The sequence below is a fragment of the Hipposideros armiger genome, unplaced genomic scaffold, assembly GCF_001890085.2.
Source record: "Hipposideros armiger isolate ML-2016 unplaced genomic scaffold, ASM189008v1 scaffold_396, whole genome shotgun sequence".
Taxonomy (NCBI): Eukaryota; Metazoa; Chordata; class Mammalia; order Chiroptera; family Hipposideridae; genus Hipposideros; species Hipposideros armiger.
Genome location: NW_017731746.1, coordinates 1,457,104 through 1,476,216, shown reverse-complemented (window position 1 = coordinate 1,476,216; position 19,113 = coordinate 1,457,104). Strand labels below are relative to the sequence as shown.

Sequence of the window (19,113 nt, the reverse complement as noted above, 5' to 3'; positions counted from 1 at the left end):
GATCCCACATACGAGGGCCAGTGACACTGCCCTCCCCAACTAAGATTGAAGGACAACAACTTGGCTGTTCCCCTTCCCCAATTCCCCAACACTGTTCCCCTCCCCCAATTCCCCAATTAAAAAAAAAAAAAGACAATCAAAACTCCCCCTCGCTTCAAACACACTTATCCCATTGTTCTTGCCACTTTCTGAAGCAGTTCTGGAAGTCCTCTTTCATGAGTGTCTTTAGTTATGCTCTTGTGGCTGCCTCAATGTTTGGAATCAATTCAAAAAAAAATTTTTTTTTTTTCGTGGTCATTTGACTTTGGGGAAGAGCCAGAAGTCACACGGTCCCAGATCTGGTGAATAAGGTGGATGAGGAGCCCACCATCCCATGCAGGAATTGAACCGGCAACATTGTTAGGAGCACATGCTCTCACCAGCTGAGCCATCCTGCCACTGTTGGCAGCTTGGTGGTAGCTCAGCATGGGCACAGTTCACTGGCCCGTGTGGGAATCGAACCAGCAAACCTGTTGCACAGAGCTCGTGCTCTTAACTGAGCCACTTGGCCGGCCATAACCAGGTTTTTGAACTCTGCTACTGGTAGATTGCTTGTCTCCATTTTATGTAGTTTTTTTTCTGGACCTGTGTTCTGATCTTTCATTTGGGACATGTTTCTTTGTCTCCTCATTTTGGCTACCTCCCGCTGTTTGTTTCTATGTATTAAGTAGAGCTGCTACCATGTTTCCCTGAAAATAAGACCTAACTGAAAAATAAACCCTACCATGATTTTTCAGGATGCTTGTAATATAAGCCCTACCCCAAACATAAGCCCCAGTTAAGATAGTCAGCCAGACATGACTGTTTGAATAAATGTAGAGTTTTGTACATGAATAAATGAATAAATGTAGATTGTTGGAGCAAAAATTAATATAAGACCCGGTCTTATTTTTGGGGACACATGGTATGTTTCCTGGTCTTGGCAGAGTGACTTTATGTAGTAGGTGTCCTGTGGGGCCCAGTGGCGCAGTCTCCCTGGTCACCTGAGCCAGGTGCTCCAGGTATGTCCCTTGTGTGGATCTTGTGTACCCTCCTGTTGTAGTTGAGCCTTGATAGATGTTTGCATATCAGTGGGAAGGATTGACCTTCAGGCTGATTGGCTGTGGGGACTGGCCAAGACTCCAGTGGTAGAGCTTTTGTGCAGGGGCTGACCCCACAGAGCAGGATTTGCTTTAGTGGGGCTCTGGAGCGGAGTCTGCCTTTTGGGTGTGTCATTTCTGGAGGTGGTTGGGTAGTTCTCTGTTGTGATCTGGAGCAGGCCACCAGGTGTGTTGTTTCTGAGGCCCCTTGTATGAGCTACAAAGTGATCTAAAGATGGTTGCCACTTGTGCTGGGCTTGGAGGTGCCTGGGAAAGGCTAAGTTGCAAAGTGAAGCTGGCTACCACTAGTGCCAGGTTTGAGGCTGCTTAGCAAGAAGTATGGGGCATGCTGAGGCCAAATGCTGCTTGTTTGCAGTTTGTGAACCTTTGAAAGATTTTAGAAAAGTTCACAACGTGAGCCAAGACTAGCCATTTGTATGGAAAAGCCACTAGATGCAGCTTGGGTGGGCCCTCAAGTTGGGTGGGGTGGAGTCTCTGGGAATCACCAGGGCTGGAACAGCAGTGTTAACAAGTTTGATGGAGACTCAGATATGGTGCCTGCCTGTGTTTGCAGGCTGGGTGGGGGAGGGCTCAACAAAGGAACAGTAGTTTCTGCCAGCATTTCTGTCTTGGCGAAAGCTGCCCCCTCCAGCCCTTGCCCCTCAGCCAGACAATTCAGATCCTCCCCGTATGCTTCCAGTGGCTGCCCAAGTGCGTGCTAGAGTTCAGAGTAAGCAAATGCATCAGCAAGTAAATCTGTTCCTTTTAAGAGGAACACCTGGAACTCCAGCTGCCTTCTGTCTCACTCAGCCACAATCTCTGTTGGTTTTCACAACCAGACATTATGGGGACTTCTCTTCCCGGCACTGGAAACTTGGGCTGGGGAGCTTGGTGTGGGGCTGGGACCTCTCGCTCCTTAGAGGGTTCCTCTGCAGCCAAGATATCCCTCCCAATTTTTAACCCACGCATATAGGTGTGGGACCAAACTGTTCTGCATCTTCTCTCCTCCTACCAATCTTGAGGTGGCTTCTATATATCTTTAGTTATAGGACTTCTGTTCATCTAGACTTCAGGTGATACTCAGTGATGATTGTTCTTTTTTGATAGACATTAAAATTTGTCTCCAGTGTTTTGTCCTAAAATCACTTTCAAAGGTATATGAGACTATGAGAATGCCTGTTTTGTCACATCCTGCTAGCTATTGTTTATTATTTTTGCTTTTTGTTTTATTTTCATTTATTTTTAATATAGTGCATTTACTTTTTAAAAAATCCAAATAATAAATGCACATGGAGTTTTTAAAAAGTTTAAAAGAATTGCTAAAAAGCTTACAGAAATGTAGATTCTCTGTCTTTCTACCCCTTCAACTCCTCTCTGTGCCCATTCAGATTTTTCTGTTTTTAAAACTGTTTCTTAACCACATGCTTATACTGCTTTCTCTTGATTGTTTAATATTAGTTATCTGTTCACTTCAGGTATTGTAGGAAGAGATTTAGGGGCCAGCCAAGTATCACGTTGGTTAAGAGATGGCTTGGGACGCCAGCTCTGAGCAGCAGGGCCCTGGTTCAGATCCCACATGAGGGCCAGTGACGCTGTGCCCTCTACAGCTAAGATGGTGAACAACAGCTCGACCTGGAGCTGAGCTGCCGTGAGTCGCCGGCGACGGCATAGGCTGCAGCAGGCTGCCATGAGCTACCATGAGTGGCTGGCAGCCAGCGTGAACAGCCATGAGCCGCTGTGAGCGACCTCCAATGGCCGCCGAGCAGCTGCCTCACCCAGGAAGAGCGCAATGATAATACCAACATGGGCCAGTGAAGCGATGTCCTCCACAACTAGACTGAAGAACAAAAGCATAAAACTTGTCTGTTCCCCTTCCCCATTCCCCAGTGCTGTTCCCCTCCCCCCAATTCCCCAATAAAATCTAAAAAAAAAAGATTCAGATGTCATTACCTTCCTCCTTCCTACTCTATATCTTTCCACTATATTTATCTGAATGTTTTTTGGCTAAATTCATATTCAGTGTTTAAATGATTTTGCTCCCTAATGTGCCAAGTAATATAATAATTATAATATAGTTACTTTTGCTTTTCCTGGGATAATCACTTTATTTTTATTTCCTCAGTTTTCACTACCAAGTCCTACCATACTGTCAAACATCCTCTCAATGTAATTTTTTATGCAGTATATTCTATTAATACAGAATAATAAACATTATTCTGGGGATGGTACATTCCCCATCACCCTGAAGTTTCCCCTTGCCATCATCATGGGACTTTATTACCTCCCCTGTGTGTTGGAGTGCTTATTTCTTGTCTCCCATGTTTTCCTTCTTTTTGCTTTACTTTCTTATTTTGGTGGAATATGTCCTCAAAACAGCTTTCTGTGAAAAGGTAAGTAAAATTTTTTGAGATGTTTTGATATCTTAAAATGTCTTTAAATCAACCCTCGAACTCTGGCAAGTTATACGATTATAGGTTGAAAAAATTCAACTCTAAATTGTTATGGCTTCACTTGACTTCTAGTTTCTGTATAATTTTGCTGTTTGGTGCCCTCTTTCCTTCTGTCCCCAGAAACTTATAGGATATTTTCCTTATCCTTGATACCTGAAAATTTAAGGATGTTTTTTGTTTGTTTGTTATGGGTTTCTTTTCCTTCATTGGGTCTGGCTATGCAGTGAACCTTTTCTATATGGATATTTATATCCCTTAGGTCTTGGAAATGTCTTATATAATTTCTTCTCCATTTGTGTTTTCCTTCTTTCCTAGAACTTTATTATATGTTAAGATAAAAGAACATTGCAGGGATCGGTTGTGATGTGGTGGCATGAATTGAGGAGTATGATTAGCTTAACCCTCTGTTTAGGAATGAGAAAGAGAGATGGATGCTGGGAAGGATCAAAATAGGCAGAGAGGGTCTTTCTATTGGGAAACATCTTGAACATAGGCAAAGATATGAGAATTGCAGAGTAGAGTTGTAGGAAGGTGAGAGTTACTGATGGATGGTTTTTGAGCTAGTGAGCATTTAAGGATGGCTGAGCTGGTAATGGTGAGCAAAAGGATTTCATGAGATATGAACGAGATGTTGTGAGACACTCGAAGGCAGTTTTAATAAAACGGGTCCAAGGTTGGTAAGTAGAATGAAAAGGAAGATATAGATATGAGATTCTTTTATGGAAAAATTAACAGGATACAGTGACTCACTAGAAATTTATGATGTAGTGAGAATTAGCTTGATGACTAACTTTTCACTTCCTTAACCCTTGAGGTGTTTAGCTGCTCATATGGTGTTGGTGATGCTCCGTTGACATGGAGCCCATTTTCTTGCATGAGTAAAAGCAAGTAGCTAGTGATGAGGGGTTTCTTTACTCTCATTCACCACCCAGCATTAATGACAGGACTAAGTATGGGGATGATTGTTCTTCTATCTTATTTAAGTGCTTGTAATACCTTTTTGTCTCTATTCCATCTGTGTTGCTCTCTGTTAGAGAATACAAGTACAAAGTATCATTTTGTATGAATTACTGTATATCTGTTGACAGCTACTTGGACAAGCTTATCAACTATTCATCACCCTGCTATAGGCAGGGAGATGGAAAGGGCTTTACATGTATTGTTTTTTCTAATTTGGTACCTCATTTTTTAGAACATAAATTGACAAAAAATATTAATCTCTTTTTATTACTGAATTGAATAACTTATTTCTTCAGAAGGACTCAGTGTGCCCTTTAGTGATATTGTTGATCGTTTTCCTCTTAGAAATCTTTTTTTTTCTTTTTATTATAATAACACACAGAGAATTTATCATCTTTGATCTTTTTCATTGTTTTGCCCCTTAAACATTATTTTCTCAGGTGATTTGTTGAAAGGTTAATGTCTGTGCCCCCCTGCTCCCCCCCTTTTTTTAGAGAATTTAAGCATGTTTTATTGTCAGAGGATGTCATTTGAAGAACTCCTCATCTCATCACATAGCTCCCACAAAATCTTTACATAATAACTGGCCTCTTGGAGAGAAGTAAAGTTACTGGAGAAAACATATCACACGGCCAAATATGCATATTCTTTTAAGTATGAATTATCATGTATAATGAACTATAAAGTAATTCGTGGAAGGGTTTTCCTCATCACATCTTACATAATTTCACCCACAACATATTGGGTTGTCGGAAAAGTCATGACGCATTTTTGCAACGAAAAACAGAAAAAATACATCATGACTTTTCCGACAACCCAATAGAAAGGTTTACACTATTAAACCACTAGGGTCAGTAGAACTGTCAAAGAACAGAAACCACGTAAATATGCATTAACCGGTTAGGGCCCCAGGTCCAGCTATTGTAAAGGACAAAAATTATGTTCTACCTAAGGCGGATCTCCGTAGCCACCCTGGATGTGGTCACTAGACCAAGGACAGCGTCCCAACTACAGAAAAATTCCCCTTTTTATATGGGTTTCTGTTTTTAATATTGAAAAGATTTTTTTTCCTTTCTCTGAAGATGAGGAAATAGAAAATGGTAATTTTTGAAAAAAAATTGTAAGCTAGGAAGCTTTTTGTAGCACAGACATTTCTAGATACATTTGCCTGTAGTCTGCATCTGCATGGTATTTTTGTGATTGAGACTGCCCTCTTATGGTGACATGAAGATAATTCAGGAAGTGCTACCCTAGGCCAAACTCTGACCCACTGGTAGTTATAATCAGTTTTCATATAGTACTTGTTATCTATAACTTTAGGAGTTGAAAGATGCCACTCCCCCAAACAAGAGTAACCTATTAGTAAATTTCCTTTGTGTTAGGTGGAACGGCCTCCTTCTCCGTTCTCCATGGCCCCACAAGCTTCCCTTCCCCCAGTGCCACCACGACTTGACCTTCAACGAGTGTCTATTCCTTCAAGTTCTTCTGGTCTTGGAACTGCTTCAAAGGTAAAGCATTATCCATTTCTACAGTTTCCTGATTCTTTGTTGTGGATTAGTAGGTTCTGATTGATTTGTTTCCATCATGCACCCACAGGCCACTTCTGGCTCCCTTCATAAGGACAAACCATTACCAATACCTCCCACGCTTCGAGATCTTCCGCCGCCACCTCCTCCAGACCGGCCTTACTCTGTTGGAGCGGAAGCCCGGCCTCAGAGACGCCCGTTGCCTTGTACACCAGGCGACTGCCCATCCAGGGACAAACTGCCCCCTGTCCCCTCTAGCCGCCTTGGGGAATCATGGCTGCCTCGACCAATCCCCAAAGTACCAGTAGTTGCCCCAAACCCTAGTGACCCCTGGACAGGGAGAGAATTAACCAACCGGCATTCACTTCCATTTTCATTACCCTCACAAATGGAACCCAGAATAGATGTGCCTAGGCTGGGAAGCACATTCAGTCTGGATACCTCCATGGTGAGTCCTGATTTTGAAATTATATAGCTCGTTAACAAATATTTGTGGGTGGCATTTAATGGGTCAAAGTTTTGTGATAGGTTTTGTATAGGATTCAGAGATAATATAATCCCTACCCTCAAGAAGTATATGTTTTGTTTTGTTTTTTATTTGTTGTGCCTTTTTTTTAAATTATTTTTTTATTGTGAAATACACATTTTTTAGAATTAGTTTCAGCTGTACAACCAGTGCAATAGTTATATAGTTATACTTTTTACCCCTCAAGGTGACAACCCCCCCCCCCCAATCCGCCGCCCCACTTCTCCCCCCAATATCATACATATCTATTACAATTCCCTTGACTCTACTCCCACACTATACTCCATGTCCCATGACTATATATATTCACTTATAGTTGACAAGAAGTATATGTTTTAACAGAGCAGATAAGTCATGTTTATAAATACTATAAGTGTGTGCACGCATGCACGATGGGTACTATAAATAAAAAACTAAGTTTTAGAGAAAGGAGAGGTTATTCCCAGATAGAGCAAATGGGAGGGCTTTATGGAAAGAGTGGCATCTGAATTTGAAGTATCCTTTCCAAAGTGGATACAGTTGTTACAGAGCTACAATGACAGAAATGCTTAAGGTGTATTGTGGAACAGAAAGTAGTTTGAGTGGAGCAGAAATTTTGTGTAACAAAGTAGGAAAAGGGGCTAGAAAGTGCATTAGTACTAGATTAGAGGGCCTTGACTACCCCTTCCCAAAATAATTTGAATTTTTTGGATAGGAAATGAGCATTTGATGGTTTTAAATTAATGGAGTAACATGATCAAAATAATGATTTAAAGAGATAAATCTTTAAAGAGATATGTTGCTGTGTTAAGAAGGTCATTTTTCAACACTTTTCTTTCCAGAATATGAATAGCACCCCATTAGCAGGTCCAGAGTGTGAGCACCCCAAAATTAAACCTTCTGCATCTGCCAATGCCATTTATTCTCTGGCTGCCAGGTAAGTTTACTAAAGCTGTATTTCACACAGTGGAGTTGGTACTTGTTAAACAGCTTACTTATAGAAAATTGAGAAACCCAGAGGAATATAAAGAAGAAAATAAAAATTGATCTGTATTTGCACCCTGTAAAAAGTATCCTATTTTATGTTTTGGACTAGTTCTTTCCATTCTTTTTTCTGTGTGTATGTACATGGATCAGTCTTGCTGGGTCTCATCAATTTTATTAATCTTTTCAAAGAAGCAATTTTGGTGTTTGTTTGTTTGTTTTTTTAAGATTTTTGTTGGGGAATTTAGGGAGGGGAATAGTGTTGGGGAATTGGGGAAGGGGACCAGCCAAGTTGTTCTTCAATCTTCATTGTGGAGGGCGCCAGTCACTATCTGGCTTTCCGTCAGCAGCTCATGGCCTCTAAGCTCAAGGTGCTGTGTTCAGTCTTAGTTGTGGGTGGGTGTAGCCACCATCGCATGTGGAAGTTGAACCATTAGCCTCGTTGTTAAGAGAGCACGCTCTATCCGCTGAGACATCTGGGCGGCAGCTCAGCTCAAGGTCCCGAGTTCAGTCTTAGTTGCGGGTGTGGGCATAGCCCACCATCGAACCGGCAATCTTGTTGTTACACCAGCTGAGCCATCCTGCCACCTGTTGGCAGCTCAGCGACAGCTCAGCTCGGGAGCAGCACCACTGGCCCACGTGGGAATCAAACCGGCGGTCCTGTTGCTCAGAACTTGCGCTCTTAACCAACTGAGCCACTTGGTCGGCCCATTGTTTTTTTTTAAGATTTTATTGGGGAGTTGGGGGAGGGGAACAGCGTTGGGGAATCAGGGAAAGGGAACAGACAAGTTGCTGTCATTTTGTTCTTCAGTCTAGTTGTGGAGGGCGTTGCTTCACTGGCCCATGTTGGTATTATCATTGCACTCTTCCCGGGTGAGGCAGTTGATCACCAGCCATTGGATGGAAGTTGACAGCAGGTCACGCTGGTTGCCAGCCACCAGCCACTAACACTGGCTGCTAGCCACTCATGGTAGCTCATAGTAGCCCACTGCAGCAGGAGCTGCATCCTACGCCAATGCTGGCTAGTCACGGCAGCCCAGCTCTAGGTCTAGCTGTTGTTCACTATCTTAGCTGTAGAGGGTGCAGCTTACTGCCGCATGTGGGAATCAAACAGGGCCTGCACTCTTACCAGTTGAGCCACTTGGCTGGCCCCTGTATAATCTTTTTAATATACTAGTAAGTCCTTTTTGTTAGTATTTTGTTGGCAGACTTTTGCATCAATGTTCATAAGGAATTGATCTGTAGTTTTCTTGTAGTATCTTTGACTTTGTATCATGCTTATGCTAGCCTCATAGAATGAGTTAGAAAGTATTCCATCTTCAATTTTTTGGAGAAGTTTGAGAAGGATTCATATTAGTGCTTTATTAATTGTCTGTTAGAATTCACCAGGAAGTTGTCAGGAACAGGGCTTTTCTTTGTTGGAAGATTTTTGATTGCTGGTTCAATCTTCTTACTATTGGGTTGTTGGAAAAGTCATGACGTATTTTTTTTAGGTTTTTCGTTGCAAAAATGTGTCATGACTTTTCCAACAACCCAATAGTTACAGGTGTATTCAGATTTTCTATTTCTTTGTGGATGTAGTCTTGGTAAGTTTTGTGTTTGTAGGAATTTGTCCACTTCAAGATTATCTAATTTTTTAGCTTACAGTTGTTATAGTACTCTTCTTTTTTTCCCCTAAATTATTATTATTTTTTCTGTTACAGTTGACATTTAGTTTTCTACATTAGTTTCAGGTGTATGGCATAGTGGTTAGACATTTATATAATTTATGCAATGGTTCCCCTCTCTCATTAGTAACCCCCTGGCACTATACATAGTTGTTGCAACATTATTGACTGTATCATCTATGCTATACTCACGTGACTATTTTGTAACTACCAATTTATATTTCTTTTTTCTTTTTTTTTAAAGATTTTATTGGGGAATTGGGAGAGGGGAACAGTGTTGGGGAATTGAAACAGCCAAGTTGTTGTCCTTCAATCTTAGTTGTGGAGGGTGCAGCTAGCTCAGCTGCAAGTCCAGTTGCATCCGGCCGCCCGTCGGCAGCTTGCAGCCACTCAGCTCAAGGTGTCGTGTTCAGTCTTAGTTGTGGGAGTGCGCAGCCCACCATCCCATGCGGGAGTCGAACTGGGAACCTTGTTGTTAGGAGCACGTGCTCTCACCAGCTGAGCCATCCTCAGTGGCAGCTCAGCTTGGATGCAGCTCACTGGCCCATGTGGGAATCGAACTGGTGACCCCATTGCTCAGAGCTCACCCTCTTAACCAACTGAGCCACTTGGCCGGCCCACCAATTTCTATTTCTTAATCCCTTCACCTTTTTCACCCAGCTCCCCAACCCCTCTCCCCTCTGGCAACCATCAATTTGTTCTCTATATCTATGAGTCTGTTTCTGTTTTGTTTGTTCATTTATTTTTTTTTAGAATCTACATGTAAGTGAGATCATATGGTATTTGTCTTTCTCAGGCTGACTTCAATTAGCATAATACCCTCTAGGTCCATTCGTGTTGTCCCAAATGGTAAGATTTCATTGTTTTTTAATCTTATAATTCTTTTTACTTCTGTAGAATTAGTAGTAATGTCCTCACTTTCTGACTTTAGCAATTTGAGCCTCCTTTCTTTTTTCTCAGTCCATTTAGATAAAGCTTGTCACTTTTGTTCAAGTTTTCGAAGAACAAACTTTTTTTTTATTTTTAAAGATTGTATTGGGGAATTGGGGGAGGGAACAGCATTAGGGAATGGGGGAAGGGGAACAGACAAGTTGCTGTCCTTTTGTTCTTCTGTCTAGTTGTGGAGGACGTCGCTTCAATGGCCCATGTTGGTACTGTGATCATTGCGCTCTTCCTGGCTGCCATTGGACGGCCGCTCTTGGCAGCTCACGGCAGCTCATGCTGCCGGCCGTTCACGCTGGCTGCCAGCCACTCACAGTAGCTTATGGCAACCCTGCTGCAGCCTATGCCGTTGCCGGTCACTCACGGCAGCCGAGCTCCAGGTCGAGCTGTTGTTCACCATCTTAGCTGTAGAGGGTAGTGTCACTGGCCTATGTGGGATCCGAACTGGCCTCCCTGATGCTCACAGCTCGTGCTCCCAAGCCAACTGCTAACCAATGAGCCACTCGGCCGGCCTTCGAGGAACCAACTTTTAGTTTCATTGATTTATCTCTGTTGTTTTTTTATTCTAGTTCATGTATCTCTGCTGTAATCTTTATTATTTCCTTCCTTCTGCTAGCTTTGGTTCTTCTAGTTCCTTAAGTTGTAAAGTTATGTTAATTTGAAATCTTTCCTGTTTTTTAATGTAATCATTTATAACTATAAATTTCCTCCTAAGAACTAGTTTTGCTGCATCCATAAATTTTGGTGTGTTGTGGGTTTTGTTTTCATTTGCCTTCTGAGTATTTTCTAATTTTCCTTGTAATTTCTTCTTTAAACAGTTGTTTGTTTAGAAGTGTATTGTTTAATTTTCACAATTTTGTGAGTTTTAAGTTTTTTATTTTTTATTTTATTTTATTTTTTTTTAAAGATTTTTATTGGGGATTTGGGGGAGGGTAACAGCATCGGGGAATCGAGGAAGGGGAACAGACAGGTAGACAAATTGCTGTTTTGTTCTTCAGTCTAGTTGTGGTGGACATCGCTTCACTGGCCCATGTTGGTATGATCATTGTGCTCTTCCCGGGTGAGGCAATTGGTCGCTGATCATTGGTTGGCCACTCACTGCGGCTCATAGCAGCTCTCGCCAGCTGCTAGCCGCTCACTCTGGCTGCCAGCCACTCATGTAGCTCATGGCAGCCCACTGCAGTCCCGTTGCAGCCTACGCTATCACCGGCGACTCACAGCAGCCCAGCTCCAGGTCGAGCTGTTGTTCATCATCTTAGCTGTAGAGGGCGCAGCATCACTGGCCCTTAATCTGGGATCTGAACCGCGGTCCTGCTGCTTAGAGCTGGTGCTCCCAAGCGAGCTCTTAACCAACTGAGCCACTTGGCTGGCCCTCAGTGTTATTTTTGTTACTGATTTCTAATTTCATCCCGTTATGGTCAGAGAAGATACTTTGTATGATATCTGCCTTTTAAAATCTATTGAGACTTAAATTATGTGGCCTAACATATTGTCCGTGTGGAAAATGTCCCATATGCACTTAAGAAGAATGATCTAAGATCAGGGTGTTAGCATAGTCAGTTTCTGGTGAGTCAGTTTCTGGTGAGGAGTCTTACTGGCTTGCAGGCTTGCATAGCGTTCTTGTTAATGGACTTTTCCTTGATACGTGCATGTATAGAGAGCAATAGCAAGTTCTCCGGGATCTCTTCTTATAAGAACACCAATACTGTTGAATCAGTGCCGCACCCTTATGACCTTATCCAATTTTAATTATTTCCTCAGAGGTCCTATCTCCAAATACAGCCACACTGGGGATTAGGACTTTAACATATGAATTTTGGGAGGATGCAAACATTTGGTCCATAAGATGCTTTAGCTGCATTCCACTTTTTTTTTTTTAAATCTGAGCATCCTGCCACCTGTTGGCAGCTCAGCGACAGCTCAGCTCAGGCCGGGAATTGAACTGCTAGTTGCTCAGAGCTCGCACTCTTGAGCGAGTTCTTAACCAACTGAGCCACTTGGCTGGCCCTTGCATTCCACACATTTTGCTATGTCATTCACTTCAAAATATATTCCTTTGCTATTTGTGATTTCATCTTTGATTGATCGGTTATTTGTGTATTGCCTGATTTTCAAACATTGGAAGATGTTCTAGTTATCCTTTTATTACTGCTTTCTAGCTGCATTCTAGTGTGGTCAGAAATCATACTCTATTATTTTAACTTATGACATTTGTTTAGACCTTCTTTATTGACTTGTTTATGGTAAATTCCAGTAATATCTACAACAAGAATGTGTAGTCTGTGGTTATTGGGCATAGCATTTTATATATGTCAATGAGGTCGTTTGTTAATTGTGTTCAATCTTCTATCTCCCTCCTGATTTTTTTAACCTACATGTTCTATCAGATACTAAGAGGAGTGTGTTAAATTCTCCCCCTATAATTGTGGGTCTCTCTTGTTTCATTTTAGTCTATCCATTTGTATTGTATATGTATTTAGCCTATGTAATTAGGGTACATAGAAATTTAGAATTATTAATACTAAATAATAATGATTTTTATTATCCAGTTTACAATAGTTCTTATTGCCTCCCTTAAGTTTGCTTGGTCTTATGTTAAAATGGCTACATCAGCTCTCTTTCAGTTAGTGTTTGCATAATCTTTTACCATTTTTTTACTTTCAATTTTTCTGTATTCTTATATTTAAGGTGTATTTCTTGTATGCATTATATATTGGGTTGTCGGAAAATTCATGACACATGTTTGCAACAGAACAAAAAAAAATAGTTCATTTTTGGAAGTACTAGAGTCATTTACATCTATGTTATTGCCATGTTATTTGACAGCTGACAGTTCTAGCTTCATTCTAAAAAAAAATTGAGCTATTTGGTTGAGTTTTGGAGATTTTACAAGTTGAAGATGGAAGACCAAACTCTGCATTTTTGCCATATTTTATTTTACTTCCATAAAGGGAAGAATGCATGTCAAGCTTGTGACAATTGCATAAAGTTTACGGTGACAATGCTCTACAAGAATGTCAGTGCTGGGGCCGGCCGAGTGGTGCGATGGTTAAGAACTCGCTTGGGATGCCAGAGGCCCCCGGTTCGGATCCCACATATGAGGGCCAGTGACACTGCTCTCTACAGCTAAGATGCTGAAGAACAGCTTGGCCTGGAGCTGGGCTGCTGTGAGTCACCGGCGACGGCGTGAGCTGCAGTCCCTGTGGCAGTGAGCTGCCATGGGCTACTGTGTGTAGCCAGCAGCCAGCGTGAGCGGCCAACAGCCGCGGTGAGCGGCCGTCCAGGAGCCGGCGACTGATCTGCCTCACCAGGGAAGAGCGCAACTGATCTGCCTCACCAGGGAAGAGCACAATGATGGTGCCAACTTGGGCCAGTGAAACAACATCCTCCACAAATAGATTGAAGAACAAAACGACAGCAACTTGTCTGTTCCCCTTCCCCCAATTCCCCAGCACTGTTCCCATCCCCCCAATTCCCCAATAAAAATCTTAAAAAAAAAAGAATGTCAGTGCCAATGATGGTTCCTGAAATCCCGTGCTGGTGATTTGGACCTCAACGACGGTCCTCCGTCAGGAAGGTTCACCGAGGTTGATGACTACAAAATAAAGGCATTGATCAAGTCAAACCCACATTACACGATACTAGAGATTGCAGAAACATTGAACATCCATTATTCAAGCATTCACGACCACCTGAAGAAGCTGGGATACGTAAGCAAGCTTGATATTGGGGTTCTGCGTGAACTCAAAGAAGTTCATTTGACGGCATGTATAAACATCTGTAATATGCTCATTAAACATGAGGAAAACAATCTTTTTTTGAAGTGACTAATAACTGGTGATGAGAAGTGTATTGTTTACAGCAATGTGGTGCGCAAACAGTCTTGGTCCCAACGTGATGATTCACCTCAAACGACATCAAAAGCAGACATTCATCAAAGGAAGGTTATGCTCTCAGTGTGGTGGGATTTTAAAAGTGTCGTGTTTTTCGAGCTCCTACCAAGGAACCAAACAATCAGTTCGAATATGTACTGTCGGCAAATTGAACAGTTTGAACAAATCCATCATCCAGAAACGTCCAGAGCTTGTTAATTGTAAAGGAGTTGTGTTCCATCGCGACAACGCGAGACCACACACAAGTTTGATCACCCGTCAAAAATTATTGGAGCTTGGATGGGATGTGTTGCCACACCCACCATACTCGCCTGACCTTGTGCCATGCCATCAGACTTCCACTTGTTTCACTCTCTTCAAAACTCCTTGTGTGGTATAACGTTCAATTCAGATGAGGCTGTAAATCAGCACCTTGTTCAGTTTTTCGCAAATAAAGACAGGTCCTTCTATGAATGAGGAATTATGAAGCTCACTGAAAGATGGCAAAAGGTTATCGAACAAAACAGGCAATATATCACTGATTGATCTTTGTTCTTTATATAAATAAATGACCTTTGAAAAACAGACAAAATACGTCATGACTTTTCCGACAACCCAATACTTTTCCCCCTTAAATCCAGTCTACCATTCTTTGTCTTACAGTAATTGGAATATTTGTTCCTACTCCTTTTACCATCTTTGTTCATTTTTATCTTACTTCCTTTTAAAGTATTTTTATTGTACCATTTTCCTCTTCTATTATTCTTTTAATAGTTATCCTGGGGATTCCATCGTGCACCCTTGACTCATTAGAGTCTACTTTGAATCAGTGCCTCTTAACACTTCCTGGACATTTAAATTTCCCACATATTTATCCTATAGTACTCCTCATTTCTTACTGCTTTGTTGTACTTCCATCTGGAATCTTTTTCATTTTGTCCAAAGAACTTCTTCAGAGAGACAGAGACAGAGTGTGTGGTTGTGAGTTGGTGTGTGTGTCAGTGGATTCTTCCAGATTTTGTTTGATGGAAAATATCTTCTGTTTGACAGAAAATGTCTTTTATTTCAGTTTCATGGTTTTTTTTGGTTTTTTTGAAAGATATTTTCACTGCTCACCTTGGTGTATTCTCCTTCTCTGGAATCTTGGTCTCTCAAGTCTTGGCTGCCTAGATGCCCTCCAGTGCCTTCTTTCTTTTGTATTTTATCCTGCTTTTACAGCTTGCTGTTCTAGGCAGATGGTTAGATGATGCTTGCTACTTGGCCATGACTGTAAACATGTAAAATGTATATATGTTTTAGATCAAGATAGAGTTTTATATTCTCTCCTTTTTAAACTTAGCATTATATTTTGGGCATTTCTCCCTGTCATTTAAAAAGTTCTTCAAAATCCTTTTTTCCCCTCCTGGGGCAATGACGGGAGAGGGAGAGAAAGAGAGGGTCAAAATCCTTACTTTTAATGATTACGTGTTATTACATAATGTGACTATAACATCACATATTTAATCACTCTCCTGTTGTTGGATATTTATTTTGTTTAAAGTGCTTACTGTAATAAATTGGCTTCGGTGCACATCTTTGCACATAACCAGAGATTCAGTCAAAGTAGAATTATTGTGATGAAAGAACGTGAATTTTTTAAAGTATGTATTGCCAAAATGTTTAATCAGAAGGAGGTACGATTTTATATTTTTATTAACAAAAAAAGAATTATAATTAAAATTTTTGATTGCCCTTTTAGTGACCTTTTTTTATGAAAGTAATGTGTTAATTAAAGAATATTTAGAAAATATGGATAAGTGACACTGAAGAAATAAAAGTTATCCATAACCTTATCGCCTAGAGTCAGACAGTAAGCAATTTGATAGATGTTCATTGCCATTCCTATGTGTGTGTTTTTCACTAGGAATATCTTGAACATTCTTAGGATACCATTACATATTCTTCTACTACAATGATTTTGAAATTATTTCACTTGATTGCAAAGTTGTGGAACTGACTTAAGTGTAACCTCAATATGTAAAATAGATTAGACCTGCTGTGGTAGAAGCAGAAGTGGGCCTCTGAGGCTCCTGCTTGGAACCTCGAAGTCACTGAGGGACACAGTTGACTTCAGATATATTGCTATATGTGTAGTTCAAATTTTATTTAGTCAGTACAGCATTATTTGACAGGTTGTTGCTTTTTTTTTTTTTAAGTATTATAAGTAATGCTATGGTTAATATTCTTGATTATTTCCTTAGGGAAAATTCCTAGAAATGGAATTTTTGAATACAAGGGTTTGCATATTTGGTTAAATACTTTTGCTGAATTACACTTCAGAAAAGTTATACCAATTTCTTCTTTCTAAAACTATATGAGAAAGTACTTATTTCCCCACATCTTTACCAATACTTGATATTTTTTGTTAACTTTATGGGTTGTTTTCCCCTCAACATTTTATGAAAAGTTTGAAGCATAGAGTAATAAGGGTGAACGATTTTTTACAGTAAATATCCATATACTCACCACCTGGATTCTACTATTACTGTTTTATTATACTTGTTTTATCATACATTTATCTATACCTCTACCCATCCATAAATCTTTCTTTCTTTATTGACACGTTTCAAGGCATATTGTAGACACCAGTACACTTCCACCTCAAAGCTTCAGCATGCAGTGCACAGATAATAAAAGTAGACAAGACAATAATATGTAGACAAGAAAAAAATCTCAAGTGAGATTATAGGGGACTGCCATCTGTTAGTTTTCTGTAACATTTGTTTTGTAATAAGCAGCTATTGCTTTTATAATTAGGAAAAATAAACATCAAGTAAACATAGACAGACAAATCCAGTAGGTGTTTCTTATAACTTAGAATGTGCAAATAAAGTATAAAGAGGAAGGGAGGAGAAAAACTTATTAACTCATATTCCCAGAATCAATTTTGTACACACGTGTGTTTCTTTCTTTTTTTTTTTTTAAGCTGAGCCATCCTGCCACCAGTTGGCAGCTCAGCGGCTGCTCAGCGGCTGCTCAGCGGCTGCTCAGCTCCGGCCGGGAATCGAACCGCTGTTGCTCAGAGCTCAAACTCTTGAGCGAGCTCTTAACCAACTGAGCCACTCGGCCGGCCCCACATGTGTGTTTCTTATATATTGGGTTGTTGGAAAAGTCATGATGCATTTTTGCAACGAAAAACATAGAAAAAATACATCATGATTTTTCCGACAACCCAATAATTGTGTGGCGTTCTTTTATTTTCTTTTGTCTTTGTCTAGTTTCAGAGGGTGGGGTGGCAGGAGACATTTTGTTTCAAAAGCTTCTGGGTAAGAGTTATGTAGGAGTGTAATGGCAAGATCCCTGAAGCCAGGCTCAGAAGATCTGGAATCTAGTCCCAGAATTGATGCTTAACTACCAGGGCGTTTTATCTCTTTATTTCATATTTTTCTTGTATAAAATGAGGAAAAGACGTGTTTATACTATGAGATAGATGTATAAGAAATCTCTAATAAGCTGTATATTCTTTGAAACCATATGTAGATTTTAGAATTGGGATTTGTATACATTCCTAGCATATTGTCAGAAAGCCATCTGTTGTTTCTTGTTTCATGCCTAGTGAAAGAAAAACTGGCATACTAGCTCTTAGACAGAGACTCTAACTTACTTAGGGACAGTCTAACTAATATGAAGTACTACTATTCCAGTGTAACACACATCAAACATTATAACTGCACCTTTGTTTAACTAAAAGAGAAAATTTAAGTTTGTGTGTTTTTAATAATTACCTATCTTAGCCAGGAGAAATAATACATCCCTCGGTGGCATCTGTTATGCCAAATTTGAGTTATGGTCTGTTTTGAAGCCACTTACCGTATTTCCCCATGTATAAGACACAACCTTTTTCAAAAAATTTGGGGTCTAAAAACTGGGTGCATCTTATACAGTGGTTGTAGATTTTTTTACTTGTATTTCCCGCAAGTGATGAGTTGTATGAATTTTATGATGAATGAAACTTGAGTTCAATAACTATGTAATGCATTTTTTTCAAATTTCGGGCCCAAAAATTAAGGTGCGTCTTATACATGGGGAAATACAGTATTTCATACTTGAAGGTTTTCCAGCTTGTTAATTCTTTTTGTTTTCTTTTCTATTTTTTATTCTTCATCTTCTAGACCTCTTCCTGTGCCCAAGCTGCCATCTGGGGAGCAGTGTGAAAGTGAGGAGGATACAGAGTATATGACTCCTTCCTCTAGGCCTCTAGGGCTTCAAAAGCCAGAGGTGAAATGGCCTTTGGAGACGACACAGAGTTCACAGTAAGTTCACAAGAATTCTATTTTGGAATTCAGTTGACACCACACATATGCTTGGCTTGCTACTACCTTCATTCACAAAGCGTTATCCAGCCATAATTAAAGCAGAAACATGTATGTAGCTCCTAATGTTTAAGCCTCTTACAGCTGTGAGCAAGTCTGCTTACACTTCCTCAACATCACAGTCATCTCAAATGCACACACATCTAGTACCCATCATAAGAATCAGTCTGACAACATTTCTTAGTGACACCGGCAAAGGGGGAATGTTATCTTGATAGAATCAGGGTCTAGAGTAGTTGTGAATAGCAGAATTGTAATCAATAAGTTTGCAGATAACAGAGTTCTGTTTGTAAAGGTAATTGTGCCACTTTCCTTCTGGTTCAGAGCGTGTGATTGTGACCAGCAGGTTGATAGCTGTACATATGAAGCAATGTATAATATTCAGTCCCAGGCAGCGCCATCTGTCACAGAGAGCAGCACCTTTGGTAAGTAGCTATTTTGCTACTTTAAAAATCATTAATGTGCTATAGGAATGAGCCTGTAATATGAGATTGTTTGATCTAAGCAGAAAATTCTTTTAAATAATTTTATTTGCAAAATATCTTTGATCCATGGGCAGTAAAACTGCCCCCTCTCTTTTATTTCTTTCATTTCTTTTTTTTAGGTTTTATTGAAGAATTGGGGGAGGGGAACAGCGCTGGGGAATCGGGGAAGGGGAACAGACAAGTTGCTGTCCTTTTGTTCTTCAGTCTAGTTGTGGAGGACGTTGCTTCACTGGCCCATGTTGGTATTATCAT

General features: G+C 40.5%; 1 protein-coding gene across 1 annotated transcript in view; it reads left to right on the top strand.

The window, feature by feature from the left end:
- The window catches only part of CBL (Cbl proto-oncogene), an 87,497-nt gene that overhangs the window by 64,579 nt on the left and 3,805 nt on the right, over positions 1-19,113 (top strand). The window contains exons 10-14 of the mRNA XM_019663553.1: positions 5,911-6,036; positions 6,125-6,502; positions 7,402-7,496; positions 18,176-18,316; positions 18,701-18,801. Of these exons, the coding sequence (XP_019519098.1) occupies positions 5,911-6,036; positions 6,125-6,502; positions 7,402-7,496; positions 18,176-18,316; positions 18,701-18,801 (841 nt within the window). The remainder of the gene's footprint in view (positions 1-5,910; positions 6,037-6,124; positions 6,503-7,401; positions 7,497-18,175; positions 18,317-18,700; positions 18,802-19,113) is intronic.